A 17,386-nucleotide genomic window follows, 5' to 3' on the forward strand; every position below is an offset into this window, starting at 1 on the left:
ACACCTTACGCCAGATCGCAGGCCGTCTCGTTTGAATATTTCGATCATCAGAGACCTTGGGTTAACATTTATTTGCTCATTGCGACAATCGGCGATGCCCGTCGAGCATACCGAAGCGAATCAGACTATCCACTTGTTCTGTAGGGTTGACTCTTTGCGGTACTACTACTAGTATATTAGAGGTCATAGAGCAAATTCGAATTTTAGCGCCGGCGTAAGATACCTTACTGCACAATGGGTGGAGGAGAATCAGTTTCAACGCCTTTTAACAAGGCCAGCACGTCAAGTACAGTATCGCAAGAGTCGTCAATAATGCCGTCTGTGGAGGAGAACATAGCAGAGATGCCGGATGCATCCGTGTACGCTATTGCGGGCGCTTCTGCTGGTTTCATTGCCGGCTTGGTCGTTTGTCCGCTAGATGTCGTCAAGACTCGACTACAAGCACAGGGCGGCTTCAGTAGGTATGGGATAGCGAGCGAGTACTACTACAACGGTCTTGGAGGTAAGTTCAGTTCCTGCGTTTTGAGTGGCGGGCATGACTGACCATCGTTTTAGGAACGATTTCGACGATATGGAAAACCGAAGGCATCAAGGGCTTCTATCGAGGCGTCGTACCGATCACTCTCGGTTACTTGCCAACCTGGATGGTGTACTTTACCGTTTACGAACGGTGTAAAAAAGAGTTTGCAAATATAAATGGTGAGCCAAGGAGTCAATCACGTTTTACGGTGCTCATTACTAACTGTGTGTGCAGCAATACGAGACAGTCCGTTCGCGCAACATATGATATCCGCGCTGTGTGCGGGCTGCATGTCCACGACAGCTACGAACCCGATCTGGGTGGTGAAGACACGATTAATGACACAAAACGCAAAATCATCATGGCAATATAAGGGTACCATTGACGCATTCATTAAGATGTACAAGACCGAAGGGCTTATATCGTTTTACGCCGGCATCGTTCCGGCGCTCCTCGGGCTAACACATGTTGCTGTTCAATTCCCGTTGTACGAGAAGTTCAAGACAATTTTCGTACCACCAGATGGACCAAACACCTCGAAGTACCGGAAGGCCGGCGGTATCATTTTTGCGTCGAGTTTGTCCAAAATGGTGGCGTCCATGATCACATATCCTCATGAAGTTATACGCACACGAATGCAGATCCAGCGGGGTTTCCTCCATGGACCTAATGTCAAACTAGATGGCATCATTAACACCGCAGTCACAATATTCAAAAAGGAAGGATGGAGAGGTTTCTACTCCGGCCTTGGCACTAACCTGGTCCGAACAGTACCGGCAAGCGCCGTTACCCTTATTACATACGAAATGGTCGTCGAGGAGATAAACAAGGTGAAATTCGTTCACGGATATCCCACAGCGCCAGTATAAGCTATCACACGCCATTTTTAATGTACATGAAAAAATATTTTCCCTGATGTTTACTAGTTCCTGAAGGGAGGGGAATTGCTTTTCAAGGGAGAGCTCCTATCAACATTACTACGATAGACAGCAGAGCAGCAGATCCGATCATTAAAGTTCCGCATTACCGTATATAACAAACCAATAACCAATTGGAAGCCTGAATAACAGACAATACCATAAGAAATATGAAGCAAAACTCTTCTTGTTCCGCAGTGCCGTGCTAAACCTTCCAACGAATACCTACGTTACCATTTTAGCTAGATCTTTAGCTAGCTGCGCATGCCATTAGAAAGCGATGGAACGCCTGTCCGCGACTTGACTCTTGCCTAAACACACAGAGGTCCGCTGCAAGCAAATCACCGCGCTCGGGAATTTATACCGGGAACTGCAGTATCAGACTCTGACGCCTTTGGCTTGCCTTGCGAAATGCCAAAGACTAATATACTCTGTGGCCGAAACGTTCAGTAGCTACTCGACACAGCCATCGCGTTGTCGATCCAGGAACAGAGAACTGTGCAATCGACTTACAAATGCTATGAACGACAGTGGTAAGAGATATTGCTGGAAATACACACGTCAGTTTGGTGTTCGCAGATCAACTGGCCGGTAGTATTTATACCCGTTTCTTCCTGCCTAGCGCCTGCCAGTACACACTCTGCTTCTTTGGCGGTGTTCGTGGAGGTGTGTCGATGATCCCTCTGAACAGGGCTTCCTCGTCTCTTTTCCTGATCGCCATGGTGTATATCTGATCCTAGCTGGCCTGTATGGGGCTTCGGCTGACGTCATGAAATTGCTGCAAGTGCGCGTGCGTGTTGGTAAACGACGGTGTACCCGAGCAGGCGCGCGCTTGATCCGGTGGCAGATCCTCGGATAGCACAGCGCATCGCAATCTGCACAAACCCCTTCCAGCCGAGTCAGTCACGCGACCTCGTCATTTGAGATCCGTCTGCCGTACAGCAGGTGATTGGAAAAGCACTTTAGGATCTACTCAGAATCTGCAACTTCTTGGAGAGCACACTGGACATGCCATGGATCGCAAAACCACGACGGGATCATTGCCTATTTCGATGGACCGCGGTTTTTTCAAAGAGTACGCGACGGTTGTGAGACAAATTTGCACGCGAGAAATCGAGTCGAACGGAACAAAGAAATTTCGGACTTTTGACAACGCACAACAAAGTTCGCGGCGCATGGCCAACTGAACTTCTGTCGCGCACTCGCCAAAACTGGCGGTTAACTAATTCAATTTCAAGGAGCCGGATACCTTCGTCTGGTCCATCCGTCCGTACACAACAGTTCTGCATCGGAAACACCGTGCGCTGCTGGTGCTCGCGTGCTAGCATACAATCACGGTCGCATCTTGTGCGTATGCAGTCGAGCTCGTACGAAATCTTGCTCCGATAATTTTACGTTCGCTGCGTGTGTGTGGGACGATTCGAAATAGCTCGGCCTTCTATTTGCCGCACAAAATTCTTGATGAACAAACTTCCTGATCAGGCCTAGCAAAATTACTAAGCGAGGCTTATCGTGCTTCCGGCTGGAGTCCAAAAGTAGGAATTTACCTGAACTTCAGTTAAGCTCTCCGAGATCCGGATCAGAGTATCATTTGACTAGTCTAGGGCCGATGGCATGCACATTGCGATGCCTAATTTTAGAGTTTGAACGTGCAAAATTGGCCCGAACTTCCGTCAGCTTGCGACTCGACACAGACATCATCGTGCCCGTGATTGGCTGGCGCGGCGTCCAGGGGGTCTATCTAAGGGGTTCACACTGCCATCTTGGGATAGCAGTCATTTAAGGTTCCCTCAGGAGGCCAGCAGCATTGCGACTTGAAACCTTCGTTAGCGAGACCAACCAGTCAAAATCATAAGAAATAAAAATTTGTCGCCGATTCCTCCCAACGGCTGCTGGCCCAGCGGCGTGCGCCACGGCCAATGACTTGTTCTGCTATCAAATCCTCCACCTGCCTGCTAGTTTATCCAAGCATCGTTAATTATTTTATTAGTTCACTAGTTAGTTATTACTATTAACCATTATTATTGTACCAAACAGACCTTTCACAAAAACAGCCGTAACATCAATTATTCAGAATATTCTCCAGTCCTTTGACGATCCATCCAAGTTTTCCGAATAAACAGCATTCACCTATTGAACAATCCTAATCAGCCATACAATACAGACCTTAACGCGCGAAACAACAGACTGCATAACTAAAAGAGTTCAGGTTAATCCGAGATCAGAGCAAATGAGAAAAGCGAGCAGATCATACCTTTTGAACATTGTTCCCAGCCCCAGTATCCAACTCCCATGACACATCACTATAGCAAACGATTCGAAACAACGCACGTACTCCCAGAGACTATTGATCTATCGCCGCATGTTTTCGCCGACCGCAACTCCACTCCCACAATATAAGCACGAATAACGCCCTGTTGGTTGTGTTGATCGCATCGCAACCCATTCACCCTTGGAAGGAATGCGGCCGCAGACGCGAGAGAGACACCGAGCACCAGTTTTCTTGTATCTGCAGAAGGGTTAGCACACACCGGCACCACGCAAACCAAGGCCAGATCTCACCTTAGGCCACAGGAGTTGCACAGCTGACCCGCCTCGATAGACCAACTTGGACGCCAGCACGGGGACTGGTCTGATCCGCACGAGATGCATTGCCGACTGTGGCTCGAATCGAGAGACACCGACACCTGAACTGCGCTCGAGACCGCAGATCGAATAACCTCGGCTTTGATTGCTTGCTTCTGGTGTGAATGCTTGACGCGACTGTGCGACGCAGAGTGAGAAAGAATTGCCTTCGCGACTGTCTTGACGGCTAGCTTGCGCGTCGGCGAGTCCGAGGATGATTTGGTAGAAAACCGATCTGGCTTGACAGAGCTATTGCGACGCATCCATGTCTCCAGCTGTGGTCTCCAGGAATCGCGCGGCGCAGTGTCCGGGTAGAACAGACTGAACTCGACCGATCTGAGAAACAAGCACAGATCGACATCGCGAGAGCCCCTGTACTCGTAGCCAGAGTCGTAGTCAGTGTCGTCGGTGGAAGGGCACTCGCTCCGGGGCGATGGGAGGACGCCGTCTATGTCAGAGTGGTGGTCTTCCAAGTCGCGCTGAAAGGCCCGCTCGAACAGCGAGTCTTCGTCACGCGGCGAGAAGCAATAATCGACCGACGGGTTGGGAGAAGGGAGGCCATTACAATCCAAGACAACCATGTTCGATCCGGCTGTAGAGATCACGGCGGTAGTGTGAACGGGAGGGGGAGCAATGGCAGACACGAACGTGCGATTTACACCCGGGCAGCTTCGTAAGTTAAATACAAGATGCTACAAGTTCGGGGTGGCGGGCGATTCCGCGGGCCCTCAGGTCTCGATTTAGTGCGAAGCGGCGATAAAATTGATAAAGTCTAGAGACGCTTGGACGTGGGAAAACTCACTACCGGCAGCCTCTGATAACTGCTGGCTTTCGCGGCGCGGAAGTTAGTGAGCGACAAACCTTGATCAGCAGTTTGCCATCCTTGGGAGGTCTCGCGTTCAGTTGCGACGCTCGGTGCTTCGGACTGATCCGTCCCAGGCATCTGCATCCAGTTTGGCCACTGCACCCCAGCTCCAACGCACGCGGGGGGGGACTGCCCCCGGCCATGTCGGCGGTCGGCGGTCGGCGGTCGGCGCCCGGTTACGGTTGCGCCAGTCCCGCGATAGGCCGCGCTGAGTGTCCCGGCCGCGAGTTTGCTGGCACTGGCCCTAGCCCTATGGCGACCGGCGCTCTCCAGCAAAATCGTTCTATGAAACAAGCCCGAGATAGCCTGCGGCTCTTCCGCCATGTCGCGTGCCAGCCAACCCGTGTCGCGCCGCGCGACACAGCACGCGACACGCCCCAGCCCTGCGGCTCTCGTCGTCTTGTTTCGGCTGCTCTCGGCGCTCGCCGCGACCGCTGTCAGGCCCGGCGCATCGACACGCTAAGGTTTCCAGAGTGCCGCAGTGGGGAAGGCTGCCCGGGAACGGAACTCGGATCTGCCAGGGCCCAGGGTCTGGCGTTTCACGCAGAAGCCGAGCTCTCCTTTCCTCCGTCTTAAGCCCGCATTTACATGGCTATCTGAGAAAGCCGCGCTAAATAATGAAATACGAACGGCTTCTCATAGGTCTCTTCGTGCTGTTCCCCGTCGGGACATGATCGCGGCCTTGACGGAGCGCAGAGATCTATCCTGGAGACCGCGGAGACTGGGCAGACGTGCTGTGCTCTCTGTCGGCGGCCGTCGGTCTCGAGCACGCGATCGCAAAATTTTTACACGGTGTGTGCCGGCCCATTGCACATAATTAAAGAATTGGGGCCTGATGCGCATCGGCATCGACCATCATGAGCGGTAAATGTGGAGAGGATACCGAACCCTAGCCCTCGAGGATAAGCCACGCCGTTGTGCACATGTGCCACAACGCGCGCGAAGAACAAGACTTGCGTTGTGCGGCATGTACTTACCATACTCATTCACTCTTGCAATTATGCAGGCTACCGGAAGAAGATGATCTTCGTTATTGATCCAAGAAAAATGCGCCCGCTCCCAAAAAGTCGTTGTCTCCAAGCTGGCCAAACAGGTCGTCTATCGAGGCCGTGCTGAGTTCGTGGAAGTTATCTAGTGCAGAAGAATCGCCCGACATATACGCGATTTGCTGAAGATCCTGAAACATATCGGCGTATATAGAGTCAGATGTGCCGTGAGACGCTCTGATACTCGTATCTGACATATGAATTAGATTTCGGTGCCATTAAATTTTCATTCTCGATCAAACTTACTGGTTGATTTGCAGTGTCGTATATAACGATTTAAGCCGTGATACGCCCCCAAACTCATTATGCTAGTGCCTCCAATGGCACGCAAACTGTCCAGCGCTTCATGCAGTACAGACTCTGCCTCAATGCTAGTGAGTCCAATATCCGGCAAGAGCGTTGTAGTCGATATCGTCATCAGCCAGAAGGCAAACCGGTGTAGGCACATTGTGAAAGCTATCACGGCGCGAATTAGTAAGTGTCACTCTTCACGTTCAGCCAGATAGCACCTACCGGTAAAATTGCACACCCACCATGCTGCATTTCGCTTGAAAAATGCCGAATCGCGACGTAGCAAACATTCAAGAATCCGTCCGAATTCTTTGACTGCCTGCAAATCGCTCCTCAGTACGGATCCCGTCGCGTCTCTGAGAAACCCAGTAGCATAGCTGTCGTCGCTGTCTTGTTCTGTAACTCGTCGATCCAGTACAGCCATTAACACAGGACCGCTCACGAGCATGATTGTTCTATAGTAATAAACTGATAGCAGCAGCATGTAGCACTTGGACTGAAACTCAGCGACATCCCAAGAATCAAGATCGACCTGAGTACTTAATATGCCACGCGGACCAATCTTCTCGCGCCACTGCGCAAGCTGCGACAACAGCTCAATGGTTTTGACAGTCAAACTGCCAAGTCCTAATTCTGATGGAAGTCCAATGTTGCAGTCATATATAGATTCCACAGCAGTACCGATAATCTCTTGCAACGATCTATCTTTGTTAGCGTCACGCTGACAGATCAGGCAGCATAGTGGTACGCACGACAGATGTCGAAAATAGCTTAATTGATCCATTACCGCCGATGTGTTGTCAGTCGTGCTCGTCCGCAACACTACCAAGCTGTTGAGAATCTGCATGCGGACATGCTGCGGCGGAATAAGACATGGCCGACCAAGAGCAGTACTTAGAAGCCTGCAAGAATATGCAACTTAGCCACCGGTGCTAATCAACGCAGCTCAAAACTGGTCATACCTGTCTTGGATCACCACACCAAACCACAGCTTTGCCCGTAGTTGTCTATCAGCAATATCGAGCCCTTCATACATTGACGGGCATTGCAGACCAAGTTGATACGCCGTCTTAACTGCTAGAGAGTGCGTCACTAAACTTGCCATTGCGCGCTGACTGTTCTGTTGAAAACTTCCGAGCAACAACAACACTTGAACTATTACGAAAGATTAGCAGCTATTCTTAACAATAGCGGCGTGTATCACTTACTCGCCTCCAAGTTTGGGTTGCGCAGCGTTTGCTCCTCTGTGAACATTAGACCCAACGAACGATGATAATAGCGCTCTGCGCTACTAGAATCCATTGTGCACAGTGCATGCGCGTACACAATGTTCAGAAGTGCATCGGACGATCGCGACGGCGCCTTATCGTCGTCTGTTGTCGAGACAGTTGAAACGACTTCTCTTGCCAGTACAGATTCATTCGCATACGGTAAAACAGCGCCGACAGTGTCACTAAACCTTGTGATCCATTGAATCGACGTAATAGACCCAGGCACCGGCTCGCAGATTGCCTGAACAGTCTGAATATTCACCGGAATTTGCGGTACAAGCATACGAGAACGCGTGGACGTGAGGAAGTGTGCATCGGTCGAAGGAGGTTGGTTATCTTTGCCTTGCTGAACTGCAGTGTTTCTAGAGCTCGTCTTAGCGACAGCCGTCGTCAGTGACCTGAACAGAGCATGATTCGAGGTAGGACCTGAAACCCATTCATTAGCCGTGTATTCTCCTCTGTGCAATACCTAAAACAGAGCTACCTACCGAAGTAACCAATGTCTGTAGCAGGTCTGTTGTCGAACACTCCTGCTGCCAGCATATCGACTGTTGATTCAGCATCTGCACTCTCATCATCTGAAAATACTTGAGAAGCTTTGAGTCCGTCTTTGATACCGTTAGATTCCTTCGGCGCTAGAGGAACGTGCCCTCCGCTTCTTGCTATTGCTGCTAATTGTGCCTCAAGCTCAGTGACTCTGCTCTTCAGCGCCCAGCGAGCTCTAGTCGTGCATTAGTCGCGGCTCGGGCTCCATCATAAGACAGTAGACATCTAACTACCTTCGCTCTTCTTGCCGTTCCAAACGCTTGTCGCGAGCATTTTGAACATAGAGGCACTCGATATTCTGCTTTGAGCAGCGATCGCATACTGGTCTGTTACTGTCACACTGCAATGTAGTTAGCAACACGAATATTTGCTTTCTCGAAAATATACCTTTGACTTCGTATGCCGACAAGCATTGCACGCCAACGGTGCCCGACATCGTTTTGGCAGGGGACGGCTGCCAAAGATGGCAGTCTGCGCTGACCCCGTGGAACTCATGAAGCCTCACTGTTCGTGTATAGCTGATGCGCTGGCGGACGAGAGTAGTGTATCATGCCGCCGGCAACTTGAAAAGAGTGCAGACCAGTCGAATACAGTGCGGAGCCGTACGCCTCCGCTTTTTCACAACAAATACCATTACGTCAACGGCTGCATGTGGGGGCACCCTCACTTCCTGAATGGGGTTCGAATAATTGCGGGGTTCTGCGCCCTGTGGGGTCCGTGTCGTTGCCATACATACTTGAGAGGGGTCCGTGACACAAGCCTATCTTCGGAATTGTATTACCGCAGCAGCTGTCCGTCCGGAAAACCCAACTACTATAAGCCTTACAAGCTACTCCGATATCTTAACTTTCATCATTGCGTCAACTAGTGCAACAATGTTTCCGCGCGGCAGCATGATCAGTTCGTTTTGTACCTGATGAGCGGAATAATGAACCCAGCGTTGTCTGCGCTACAATATATGAATTACTACTCAGTCGAACATATCATATTTGTTCAATATTTCTCAATATTCCACAAATTCATTTGTCGTGCGACCATTCGGAATCAAGGACTGTCCGCCACAAACTTCATGTTGAAGTGTTCGGTTCTCGTCTCTTCGCTGTGACCATTAGTGGTCCCTCAAGATCGGAGATTCCTACACTAATCATTCTCGGAATCTTCCCTTGAAACTCGCCACGATTAATCGCCATTCGTTCTTCTGAATCTGCGAGCTGAAAGTCGTAAAGTCGAAGAAGGGTACTGGCCAATTTGTAGATATTTGCCTGCGCTACTGTCTTTCCAATGCATTGGCGCCCACCTAAGCCGAAATGCATTAGAAGCCGCGCTTTGCTTGCCGTTTCTGGATCGTCCCAGCGACCCGGATCAAAGGAGTTGTGATCCGGACCCCAAACGTCGGGATTATGATGAAACGCATGATTACAAACCGCTACGGACGTCTAATATTCACGAGTTAGAGAGTGCAGTTAATGTGGTCGAATAGAGTAATAACAGTACGCACGCCTTTAGGGATATGACAACCTCCAATCATCACGCCTTCCGCAGCCATAACTCGCCTCGCAAGCGGCATTGTAAACACAGGAGTGACACGGAAATTCTCCCGCACACATTGGCGCAAATAAGGCAACGAGTTCTCGACGGTGCTCACTGAATAAGCGGCCTGATCGTGATCGAGCGCAACAAGATTTTTATCCAGCTCTAATACAACCTTGGACATAATATCTGGCGCGTGGAGGAGATGGTAAAGCAGAAGAGTAGTCGTTGCACTTGTCGTGTGAGTTCCTGCAATACTGCACCCAGATGTTAGCTATAAGCAGAAATGTGACAACTGCGGAGACCATACATAAAGCCGAATGCCTCAGCTTCGAGGTCCTTCTGCTTCAGATGCTCGCCCGTATCCGGATCCGTGGCGATGACAAGATTTGTCAAGATATCCTTTCTCTGCTTGCCTCCGTCCTTGCTATCTGCAAGTTCGGCAACTCGACGTTGTACGCACTGTGCTGCAAGACTTGCGCAATCCGAACGTCCCTTAAACAGGGCTCGAAGGCCAGAATGTGGCACTTTCGGAAGCCATGCTTTCAAACTCATCGTCATCGCAGGCCATGCTCCCGTCGCAGCTGCAAGCAGACTGTGCTCGACAACCGGAGGAACTTTTGATTCATCATCGGACTCTTGAACACCAAACGACTGGCTGAAAGCAAGCTCGCCGAGAACATCAATTACGTAGTAGTGAAGAATCTTCTTTAGATCAAATGCCTCTCCACGGTCCACAAATTTGTCGATTTTGGCACGCAAAATACCACAATTATGATCCATGTACTGCTCCATTCCTCTGACGTAGGCAGCGGAGAAACTGTGCGACATGTGACGCCGTCGTATCGAGTGCATCTGTAAGTGGTCAGCCAAAGTTGTATCTACATATGCTATAGTGCAATAGATTTCTTACCATCTCATCTCTCATGCCAAAGACGTTTGGAATCTTCGCGCCATATGCATCGTAGAATTCAGTCTTCGGCATACTACGCGCACTCTTCTGATATAGCAGCGCGATTGCATCCTCTGAGGTGACACTAAGTTTGTCGGGTCCGTACCGAACAAATGGCCCGTATTTCTCGTGCAGTTCCGTAAGACGGTATGGTTGCTTGAGCGACAAAAATTGGCCCACTTGCCACAGATCCGTAAGAGACGCCAGAAATGGACCAGGATAGGAAGCTAATGGGTGAAACAGTCTTTGATAAATCACGTATGCCAATGACACCGACAAAATCGCGGCAAGAATAAAGTAGCCGGCCGACGTTGACTCCAGATATACAATAGAAGAGACAGCCATAGCTCATCGAGAAGTCGAACTGCCGTCAAGAATATGGGTTCGCAACCCGTAGATCGGAGGGGGGATATATATGATTCACTCACTAGTGATCTGGTCCCCCCATCTCGTTGTCACTTAAGCAGAAAGGCAATTCGGTGTGAGTTGCGGAGATTTGGTAGGGAAGATAGTGGAGCGACCAATTGGGCAATCCATTCATTACCCCTCCCACGCCCAGTTTCCCCGCATATTTATCCTCCACCCACCAAACAAATAGTGGCGGGCTGGGACCCGTGATGAACTTTATTTGTCTGCGCTCTGCCCCGCACTTCGAGTCCGCTCCTGAACGATCCAGATCGCAGTATTACAGCAACTCGAACACTAGTCAGGAGCGTCTTACTCTTACATATGTCGAAGGGCAACTGGAGCTATTGACACAGTCAGCTGCAAGTGTGGATTATGACGCGCAAAATTTTGGTGTCGGTCACCTTCCATGCTGTCAATATTTCTGTGCCTGCACCAATGTATATTGCAGAATCATCCATCGTATTAACCAAATCAAAATCAAGAAGACGTAAATACGTTAACGACGGTCTAAGTAAATACAATGAAGGCAACCATCGAAAGGAGAAGGACGGTTTCAACTCACGTCCAATTTTGATTCCTGCGATGGGACTGGCGCTTGTAGCTACACTTACAGCTAATCAGCTGTAAGTCTGCAGCTGGACTACAAGTGCAGGTACAGCAAGTGACGCACACCCTAAAAGGTAAATTTAGCACTGTTAGGGAGATTGTTGGCCAATCGCAAGTGTGATTCCTGAAACGCTCTCCAAATCGAACTCCTATTTGTACCCAGCGCTGATTGGCGAGCGGCGAGCTTCACTAACGCAAAAAAATTTAGCCGAATGTGCCGAAAGCTGACGGCGGGTCGACAGGTCGAGTTTCAGGTAGAGACCAGGTCACATATTTGGTCGCCATCAAAAAGAGCCATTAGTTACATACAAGTACTCTTCACTAATTGTTACAGAATGTTCAAAATAAATTGCCTAACCAGCCATAGCAATAGCACACCTCAGTTGAGCTACCTTGACTTTCCAAAACTACTCCTTACGCATTGAGCGCCCTTTCCACTGCAAATACATAGTCGGTATAACTGACACTCCAACAATCATGGCAACTGGAATTCCGCAGCTGCGAGATAAACCAATGTTTGCCAACATCTCGGGAAACCTAATTTCATGAAGTGTTAGCAATCTTTCATGACAAATTCAAGCTTAAAGATCATTCTTACCAAAACGGACCGATAAATCCCCAAATTTGTCGAACAAACGTGATAAATACTCCAATCGCCGCAGAATCAGGACGATAGCAATCGACAGCATAAGTAACCATCGTCGTCGTCACAATTTGATTTCCGGCTGCAGCCAATGCTGCGCCAACAAGTGGAGTAACATTCCAATGGGCGCCAGCTCTCTCCGTCTGTACCAGAAACACAACTACGCCGCAGATAGTCAAGGCATATCCAATATAACTGAGCCACAGGCGATATTCAGGTTCAGGAAATTTACCACGACGTTGAGGATATAACATCCATTTGTCAGAAGAAAAGCCGCCAACCTGTTCGCCCAGAATTGTACCAATGATGACTGCGACATTCTGAAGGCCTACCTGTTGCGTATTGAAACCAAACTGTTCCGGATAAAGCTGTGGCATTTCAATAGTAGTCATGATGCTTCCCCATAGGAAAACCATTGCATAAGCGGCAGTCGGCAGAATAACGCAGGGACGCAACACGAATGTGAGTGGATGAACAAAATCCGCAAGCCGCAAGGGCTTCGGATCAATTCGACCAAATGAAAGTAGCTCGTTGAATTTTGATTGATACTCCTTGCCTGATCGAGGGCCTTCAGGGACAAAGCGAGTCTCTCGTCCCAGAAAGAAGTACAAAATTAGTTGAACTCCGTTGGTCTGTCCATAATTTGTTAGCGAGAGACTAAACAAGTTTGTAGCCGAGTGGTGTACTAACAATAGCAAGAGTCCAGTAGATCCATCGATATCCAACTCGGAGGGCGACAAATCCAAAAATAAAGGGAGCAACCGGAACACCTAGTGTAACCATGATTGTCCAAACGCCCATATATCTCGCACGCTCCTTCTTGAAGAATGTTTCGGTGACAATGCCGCTGCCAATAGAAGCAGCAGGGCAAATGAAAAATGCAGTAAGAGCGCGGCAAAGTCCCATAGTCGCATATGAATGGCAGAGCCCGCAGCCGACGTTGCAGATCAAACTGCAACTCAGGGAGATCAAAAAGATCGGACGGCGGCCATATATCTGCGAGATCGGGCGCCAAAACAACGGACCACCTCCAAGAATTGCAATCACCAAGGAAGTCAGATAACTGGCCCGTTGCACGCTGACACCGAGATCTGATGCAATGTTGGTAAACGCTGACTGAATCGCGGCGGCCGTAAAAGTTGCCATCATCGCGTGGAATGCCACTAAAATCAAATTGACAATTTTCTATCGCTATATCAGCAACTGATAGTAAATACATTAGGTGACTGCGTACCTTTCGTTGCGGCCAGTTGAGTGGATCGGCATCACTCATCCATGGGATTGGATCCAAGTCCAGAGTGTGGTGGCGAGCGAGAAGAAAATCGCGATGTTCCTGTGAGAGCCCCAAGCCATCGTCCGACTCCTTATGATGTAAGAACAGTTTGCAACCCAATAAATATGGCAAATCTTACAAATTCTTCATGCTGTTTCTCTTCCTTGGAGGAAACGGCGTCCTTAGGCAAGGCTGATGGGTCATGAGCCGTTGCTGCTGTTGCTTCGGGATCCATTGCACGGTTGTGTTCGATCGTGTTTGAACTTGAGAAAAGTTCTATATCTGTAGACATCCGCCATCATCTGCATGCGACAGTCGTGGTTTTTGAATTATCTCGATCGAGGATGCGTTGGGCTGTAGAGCCGGGCCAAGTTGTGCCCCGCATCGAACCTAACCCCAAGGTCATGAATGTTCCCCGCAGATTAAACGGTTTTCACATCTCCGTAGAATACAACTACGGTTCAGAGCGTCCACCCCCGCACCTGCGCCGCACGCACCCCGCACGCGCTGGCCTATTAACAAAATCCATATGACCGCCTTTATTATTTTAAGCCAATCGGAAGCAGATATGCCGAAAAGCGGAGTCTAGAGTTCGAAAACTGGTCGCAACGATGCGCATACTACTCGCTTCCAACTATGCCGCGCAAGCTCGAATTGCGGAGAAATAGGACTTTGAACCGCGGCAGTCGGTGTAGAGATCCAAATCATACCTATAGTGAATATAGCTGCAGCTCAAAGCTCATGATGCGTGCGTGGCTATTAAACGTTTCTTCTGCGTCGCGCTCTCCGGAACAACTGGCAACTCGTCGACGTTGTTTGTACGCTTGATTTACCGTGTTTATTAGCTTTCCGCTCTGTGCAACCATGCTATGTTTCCGTAGATGTGTCAAGGGCGGATAAATTGTCTACAGAGCTGACATTGAGCGATGGAAGCGGCGGGGATCGGACTAGGGGTTGATGTCAGAATGAGGATTTGGCGGGGTAGAACCCCCCGCCGGCGCATTACTGTGCCGCCTTATTAAATTGTGACCCGCTGTCTCAGTTCCCAAAAGCCCGTACCGGCCGACCATCCCGGGTCCCGGCTTTGTAATTTGCCATGATTATTCAGTACATCCACATGCTCCTCTCCCATACACTCGATTTGCAAACACATTCCACCCCTCATCTCCTGATGCTCTCGGCGGTGCTGTGCTGCAATTCCAGCTGCAGTTTGAATTGGGCACAGAAGACTCGTTATGGATCCAACCAGCCGCTTGGTGTTCTCAGCTATGCAGAGCGTGTTTCAATTTGGTGATTCTCAGCCGCGTGCTCGTCGTCCAAAGAAGCAATTTATATGCCGCTTTTGTCACATGAATTTCAAAAGGAGCGAGCATCTTACTCGTCATGAACGATCCCGTAAGTCCTCGTCGACTTCTATTGCTTGTGTGTTTTTAACATTAGTTACCAGATACAGCAGAAAAGCCTTTTGAATGCTCGTTCTGTCAAACACCGTTTAGTCGAAAGTATGTTATTCATTCAAATTCGTGCATGTTATGCTCGGCATACTGAAAGGCTTCTTACAGAGATCTACTACTTCGTCACTCGCGAAAGTGCATAGCTGCAATTGAATACCAAAATCTCAATCCAAATCCTGGGAGCACAGCAGAATCGCCAATTTCAGCTGACAGCAATGCACGCAGAATCAAAAAGTTGAAGACGGCTACCGCTCGCAAGAACTCAGACGGATTGGATTTTAACAAATTGTTTAAGTCGCGCACAACGTCGAGCGGCATTACAGATACAACTTATGAACATGCTGATCACGCAGATATGCCTGAAGCGTTTGTTCCGAAATTTGACGATCAAGCTCAATGTGATTCAACCAGCAGTTTTAGCCGCTTGATTCTAGATGATATGGCTTCGTCTACTCCAGCTCTGTCGGACGCTTCATATACCGAAACCGATACTACCAGTTCCATCCAAAATCTAGTCCTCCAGGACTACGAGGACACAGTCTTCGGTACTGGTTTTGCTCCTATAGACTTACAGAGCTATTCTTCGATCGATGAATGGGATCCGTTGTCTCCTCCTGCATTATTCAGTGGGAAGAGAGCCCCTGACGCTGCCTCTTACAGCGTCAGTGATCATCTGACTGAAAATTTTGACTTGGATATGAACAATCTTTCTGCTTCAGTCATCATGTATGACGAGTCTGTGAAGAATTTACAAACTATTTTACGAGGAATCACGGGAGCAGAGGTAGTACTTCCAGACGCCGAGAGATTAAGCATGTATGTTGTATCTTACAAAATCAGATTCGACCAGCAGCTTCCTTTCATACATTCTACATTTTGGAGACTCTCGTTTCTACATGGCTCAATCGACGAATATAATATATCTGCGGAATTACAAGTTTGTGCACAGCTGCTTCTTGCTGTGGCAAGCATTGGGGCAGCGTATATGTCGGATATGGAGGATGGCAAGAAATTATGCAATTTATGTGAAAATCATCTCGAGACTTTGCTACGCGAAAAATTTATATTTTCAAGCGATCAATATCTCCCTCTGTTACAAGCGAAGCTGTTGACTTGCATTTTCAATGCTTGGAGCGGAGAAGCCAGACTTGTTGAACGGATGTTCAATAGCTTACCATTTCTAAGCCGTTGCTGCTCATATTGCTTACCTTGCAGGACGAAGCACGATCTAGGATCGTGGTCGAAATGGATTACACGTGAAAGCTATCATCGGCTATTTTGGGGAATTTTTATATTTATGTCCAACCTGAATCTCGTGTATGGACAGAGCATATCTATCGGACTAATCAACGAATTGCCTCTCCCTGGATCCGATATTTTGTGGTCTGCTCCAACTAGTGAGGAATTTGACTCTTTGCAACCCAGCTTGAAAACATCAACTAGTCCGACCGACACGATTGCCAAACTGATTTCAGACAGCCCAATGGACCTTTCCTCCATAGACTATACAGAAAATCGGATATCCAATTTTGCAATCATCGTCTTGCTACATGTTGTCATTCAAAATTTTGGAGATACTCATCAGGCACCTTTATTTGGCGCTTTGATATTGTCGGACCATATTGAGAAGTTTGTCAAATACCTAACGAATTGCTTGTTGAAGTCGCCCAACACCACCAGCAGGACTGTGGTCGAGTCACTTTCACATATCATCAAGCTTCGACAAATTGAAGTTTCAACGACCCCACACTTTAGATGTCTTCTCAGTGACCCGAATTTTACAGAGAGTTGCGATACAGTCGCCAGAGCGTTTGCAGAAGGATCATCATGTACGCAGGGTTGTGGGAGTGACAAGGCAATATACCTTTCTCTACCATACATCCGGCGATTTTTGCAAACTAATGGCGAATTTGAAAGTATCGAACAGCTATTTTGCTACTGGGAATCCATGCTGTCGTTGATTACATGGCTTCATGGCGTCGAATTGGCTGCGCTGGGATCACGATCTATGTCGGTTGAAGAGCAGTTTGTCGTCGACTCTCTTGAACTATTTGCAGACGCGCGAGCTAGTTCATATGGTGCCTTTTCTCTCACCTCGCGCATTTTACAAATATCCGAGGAAAGATTTATGGCTAGTGAGAGTATGGGGGTTAGTAAGGCGATGGCCGAAATCATGAGAACCTTGGGGCGTTATATGTGATGCTGTAACAGTAACTGGTCAATCGAAAGTGGATGGAGCGCAGAATCATTTGAGTAACGTTACAAAATGAATTGCGCAGTCCTCCTGGCAGTTTGGGCTACTAACAACTAGCATCATATCACTACTAAATCACTATGATTTAGTGTGGTGAGCCCTTTGACTTTGAGAACCAAAGTTGTGCGCTCACTAAAACTATCCCATGTGCGACATTGGTTATGTCACTTAGGTAGCCACCATTA

At 48.7% G+C, this 17,386-nt stretch overlaps 6 protein-coding genes across 6 annotated transcripts; 2 read left to right on the top strand and 4 right to left on the bottom strand.

Moving 5' to 3' along the window:
• Positions 1–234: 234 nt before the first annotated feature.
• V1518DRAFT_436352 (mitochondrial carrier domain-containing protein) lies at positions 235–1,389 on the top strand (the record flags this gene model as incomplete). The annotated part of the gene is made up of 3 exons (XM_066906288.1): positions 235–502; positions 556–699; positions 755–1,389. 3 exons carry the CDS (start codon positions 235–237, stop codon positions 1,387–1,389), a joined length of 1,047 nt encoding a protein of 348 aa, XP_066762217.1.
• Positions 1,390–3,391: 2,002 nt separating this feature from the next.
• Positions 3,392–4,738, bottom strand: V1518DRAFT_36116 (uncharacterized protein). The gene is made up of 3 exons (XM_066901212.1): positions 4,000–4,738; positions 3,692–3,946; positions 3,392–3,632 (listed from the first exon to the last, which is right to left on the bottom strand). The coding sequence occupies exons 1-2, from the start codon at positions 4,641–4,643 to the stop codon at positions 3,790–3,792; spliced, it is 801 nt and encodes a 266-aa protein (XP_066762218.1). The 5' UTR covers positions 4,644–4,738; the 3' UTR covers positions 3,392–3,632; positions 3,692–3,789.
• A 1,128-nt stretch (positions 4,739–5,866) lies between these two features.
• V1518DRAFT_36468 (C6 transcription factor) lies at positions 5,867–8,840 on the bottom strand. Its single transcript, XM_066901226.1, has 9 exons — positions 8,469–8,840; positions 8,315–8,421; positions 8,024–8,256; positions 7,473–7,961; positions 7,227–7,419; positions 7,017–7,166; positions 6,487–6,965; positions 6,220–6,429; positions 5,867–6,163 (listed from the first exon to the last, which is right to left on the bottom strand). The coding sequence occupies exons 1-9, from the start codon at positions 8,574–8,576 to the stop codon at positions 5,958–5,960; spliced, it is 2,175 nt and encodes a 724-aa protein (XP_066762219.1). The 5' UTR covers positions 8,577–8,840; the 3' UTR covers positions 5,867–5,957.
• Position 8,841: 1 nt separating this feature from the next.
• On the bottom strand, positions 8,842–11,142 carry V1518DRAFT_36462 (cytochrome P450). Its single transcript, XM_066901225.1, has 4 exons — positions 10,525–11,142; positions 9,922–10,466; positions 9,580–9,868; positions 8,842–9,517 (listed from the first exon to the last, which is right to left on the bottom strand). Exons 1-4 carry the CDS (start codon positions 10,906–10,908, stop codon positions 9,149–9,151), a joined length of 1,587 nt encoding a protein of 528 aa, XP_066762220.1. The 5' UTR covers positions 10,909–11,142; the 3' UTR covers positions 8,842–9,148.
• Positions 11,143–11,984: 842 nt separating this feature from the next.
• V1518DRAFT_424791 (mfs transporter) lies at positions 11,985–13,728 on the bottom strand (the record flags this gene model as incomplete). Its single annotated transcript, XM_066905878.1, has 5 exons — positions 11,985–12,114; positions 12,176–12,852; positions 12,911–13,405; positions 13,455–13,583; positions 13,633–13,728. The coding sequence occupies 5 exons, from the start codon at positions 13,726–13,728 to the stop codon at positions 11,985–11,987; spliced, it is 1,527 nt and encodes a 508-aa protein (XP_066762221.1).
• An 824-nt stretch (positions 13,729–14,552) lies between these two features.
• On the top strand, positions 14,553–17,233 carry V1518DRAFT_409664 (uncharacterized protein). Its single transcript, XM_066902417.1, has 3 exons — positions 14,553–14,888; positions 14,941–14,995; positions 15,056–17,233. Exons 1-3 carry the CDS (start codon positions 14,729–14,731, stop codon positions 17,145–17,147), a joined length of 2,307 nt encoding a protein of 768 aa, XP_066762222.1. The 5' UTR covers positions 14,553–14,728; the 3' UTR covers positions 17,148–17,233.
• Positions 17,234–17,386: the final 153 nt, after the last annotated feature.

The sequence above is a fragment of the Limtongia smithiae genome, assembly GCF_038497785.1.
Source record: "Limtongia smithiae strain NRRL Y-17922 unplaced genomic scaffold V1518scaffold_1, whole genome shotgun sequence".
Taxonomy (NCBI): Eukaryota; Fungi; Ascomycota; class Lipomycetes; order Lipomycetales; family Lipomycetaceae; genus Limtongia; species Limtongia smithiae.

Excerpts from the sequence above, each read along its gene's own strand:
- V1518DRAFT_36468 (XM_066901226.1), bottom strand. The coding sequence starts at position 8,576 with ATGAGTTCCACGGGGTCAGCGCAGACTGCCATCTTTGGCAGCCGTCCC. Across the intron at positions 6,430-6,486 it reads GTGGGTGTGCAATTTTACCG|CTTTCACAATGTGCCTACAC; the intron begins GTAGGTGCTATC and ends GCGCCGTGATAG. Across the intron at positions 6,164-6,219 it reads ACGACACTGCAAATCAACCA|ATACGAGTATCAGAGCGTCT; the intron begins GTAAGTTTGATC and ends TTCATATGTCAG.
- V1518DRAFT_36462 (XM_066901225.1), bottom strand. The coding sequence starts at position 10,908 with ATGGCTGTCTCTTCTATTGTATATCTGGAGTCAACGTCGGCCGGCTAC. Across the intron at positions 9,869-9,921 it reads GCTGAGGCATTCGGCTTTAT|TATTGCAGGAACTCACACGA; the intron begins GTATGGTCTCCG and ends ATCTGGGTGCAG. Across the intron at positions 9,518-9,579 it reads GTTGTCATATCCCTAAAGGC|ACGTCCGTAGCGGTTTGTAA; the intron begins GTGCGTACTGTT and ends CGTGAATATTAG.
- V1518DRAFT_36116 (XM_066901212.1), bottom strand. The coding sequence starts at position 4,643 with ATGGTTGTCTTGGATTGTAATGGCCTCCCTTCTCCCAACCCGTCGGTC. Across the intron at positions 3,947-3,999 it reads TGCAACTCCTGTGGCCTAAG|ATACAAGAAAACTGGTGCTC; the intron begins GTGAGATCTGGC and ends ACCCTTCTGCAG.
- V1518DRAFT_409664 (XM_066902417.1), top strand. The coding sequence starts at position 14,729 with ATGGATCCAACCAGCCGCTTGGTGTTCTCAGCTATGCAGAGCGTGTTT. Across the intron at positions 14,889-14,940 it reads TACTCGTCATGAACGATCCC|ATACAGCAGAAAAGCCTTTT; the intron begins GTAAGTCCTCGT and ends ATTAGTTACCAG. Across the intron at positions 14,996-15,055 it reads CAAACACCGTTTAGTCGAAA|AGATCTACTACTTCGTCACT; the intron begins GTATGTTATTCA and ends GGCTTCTTACAG.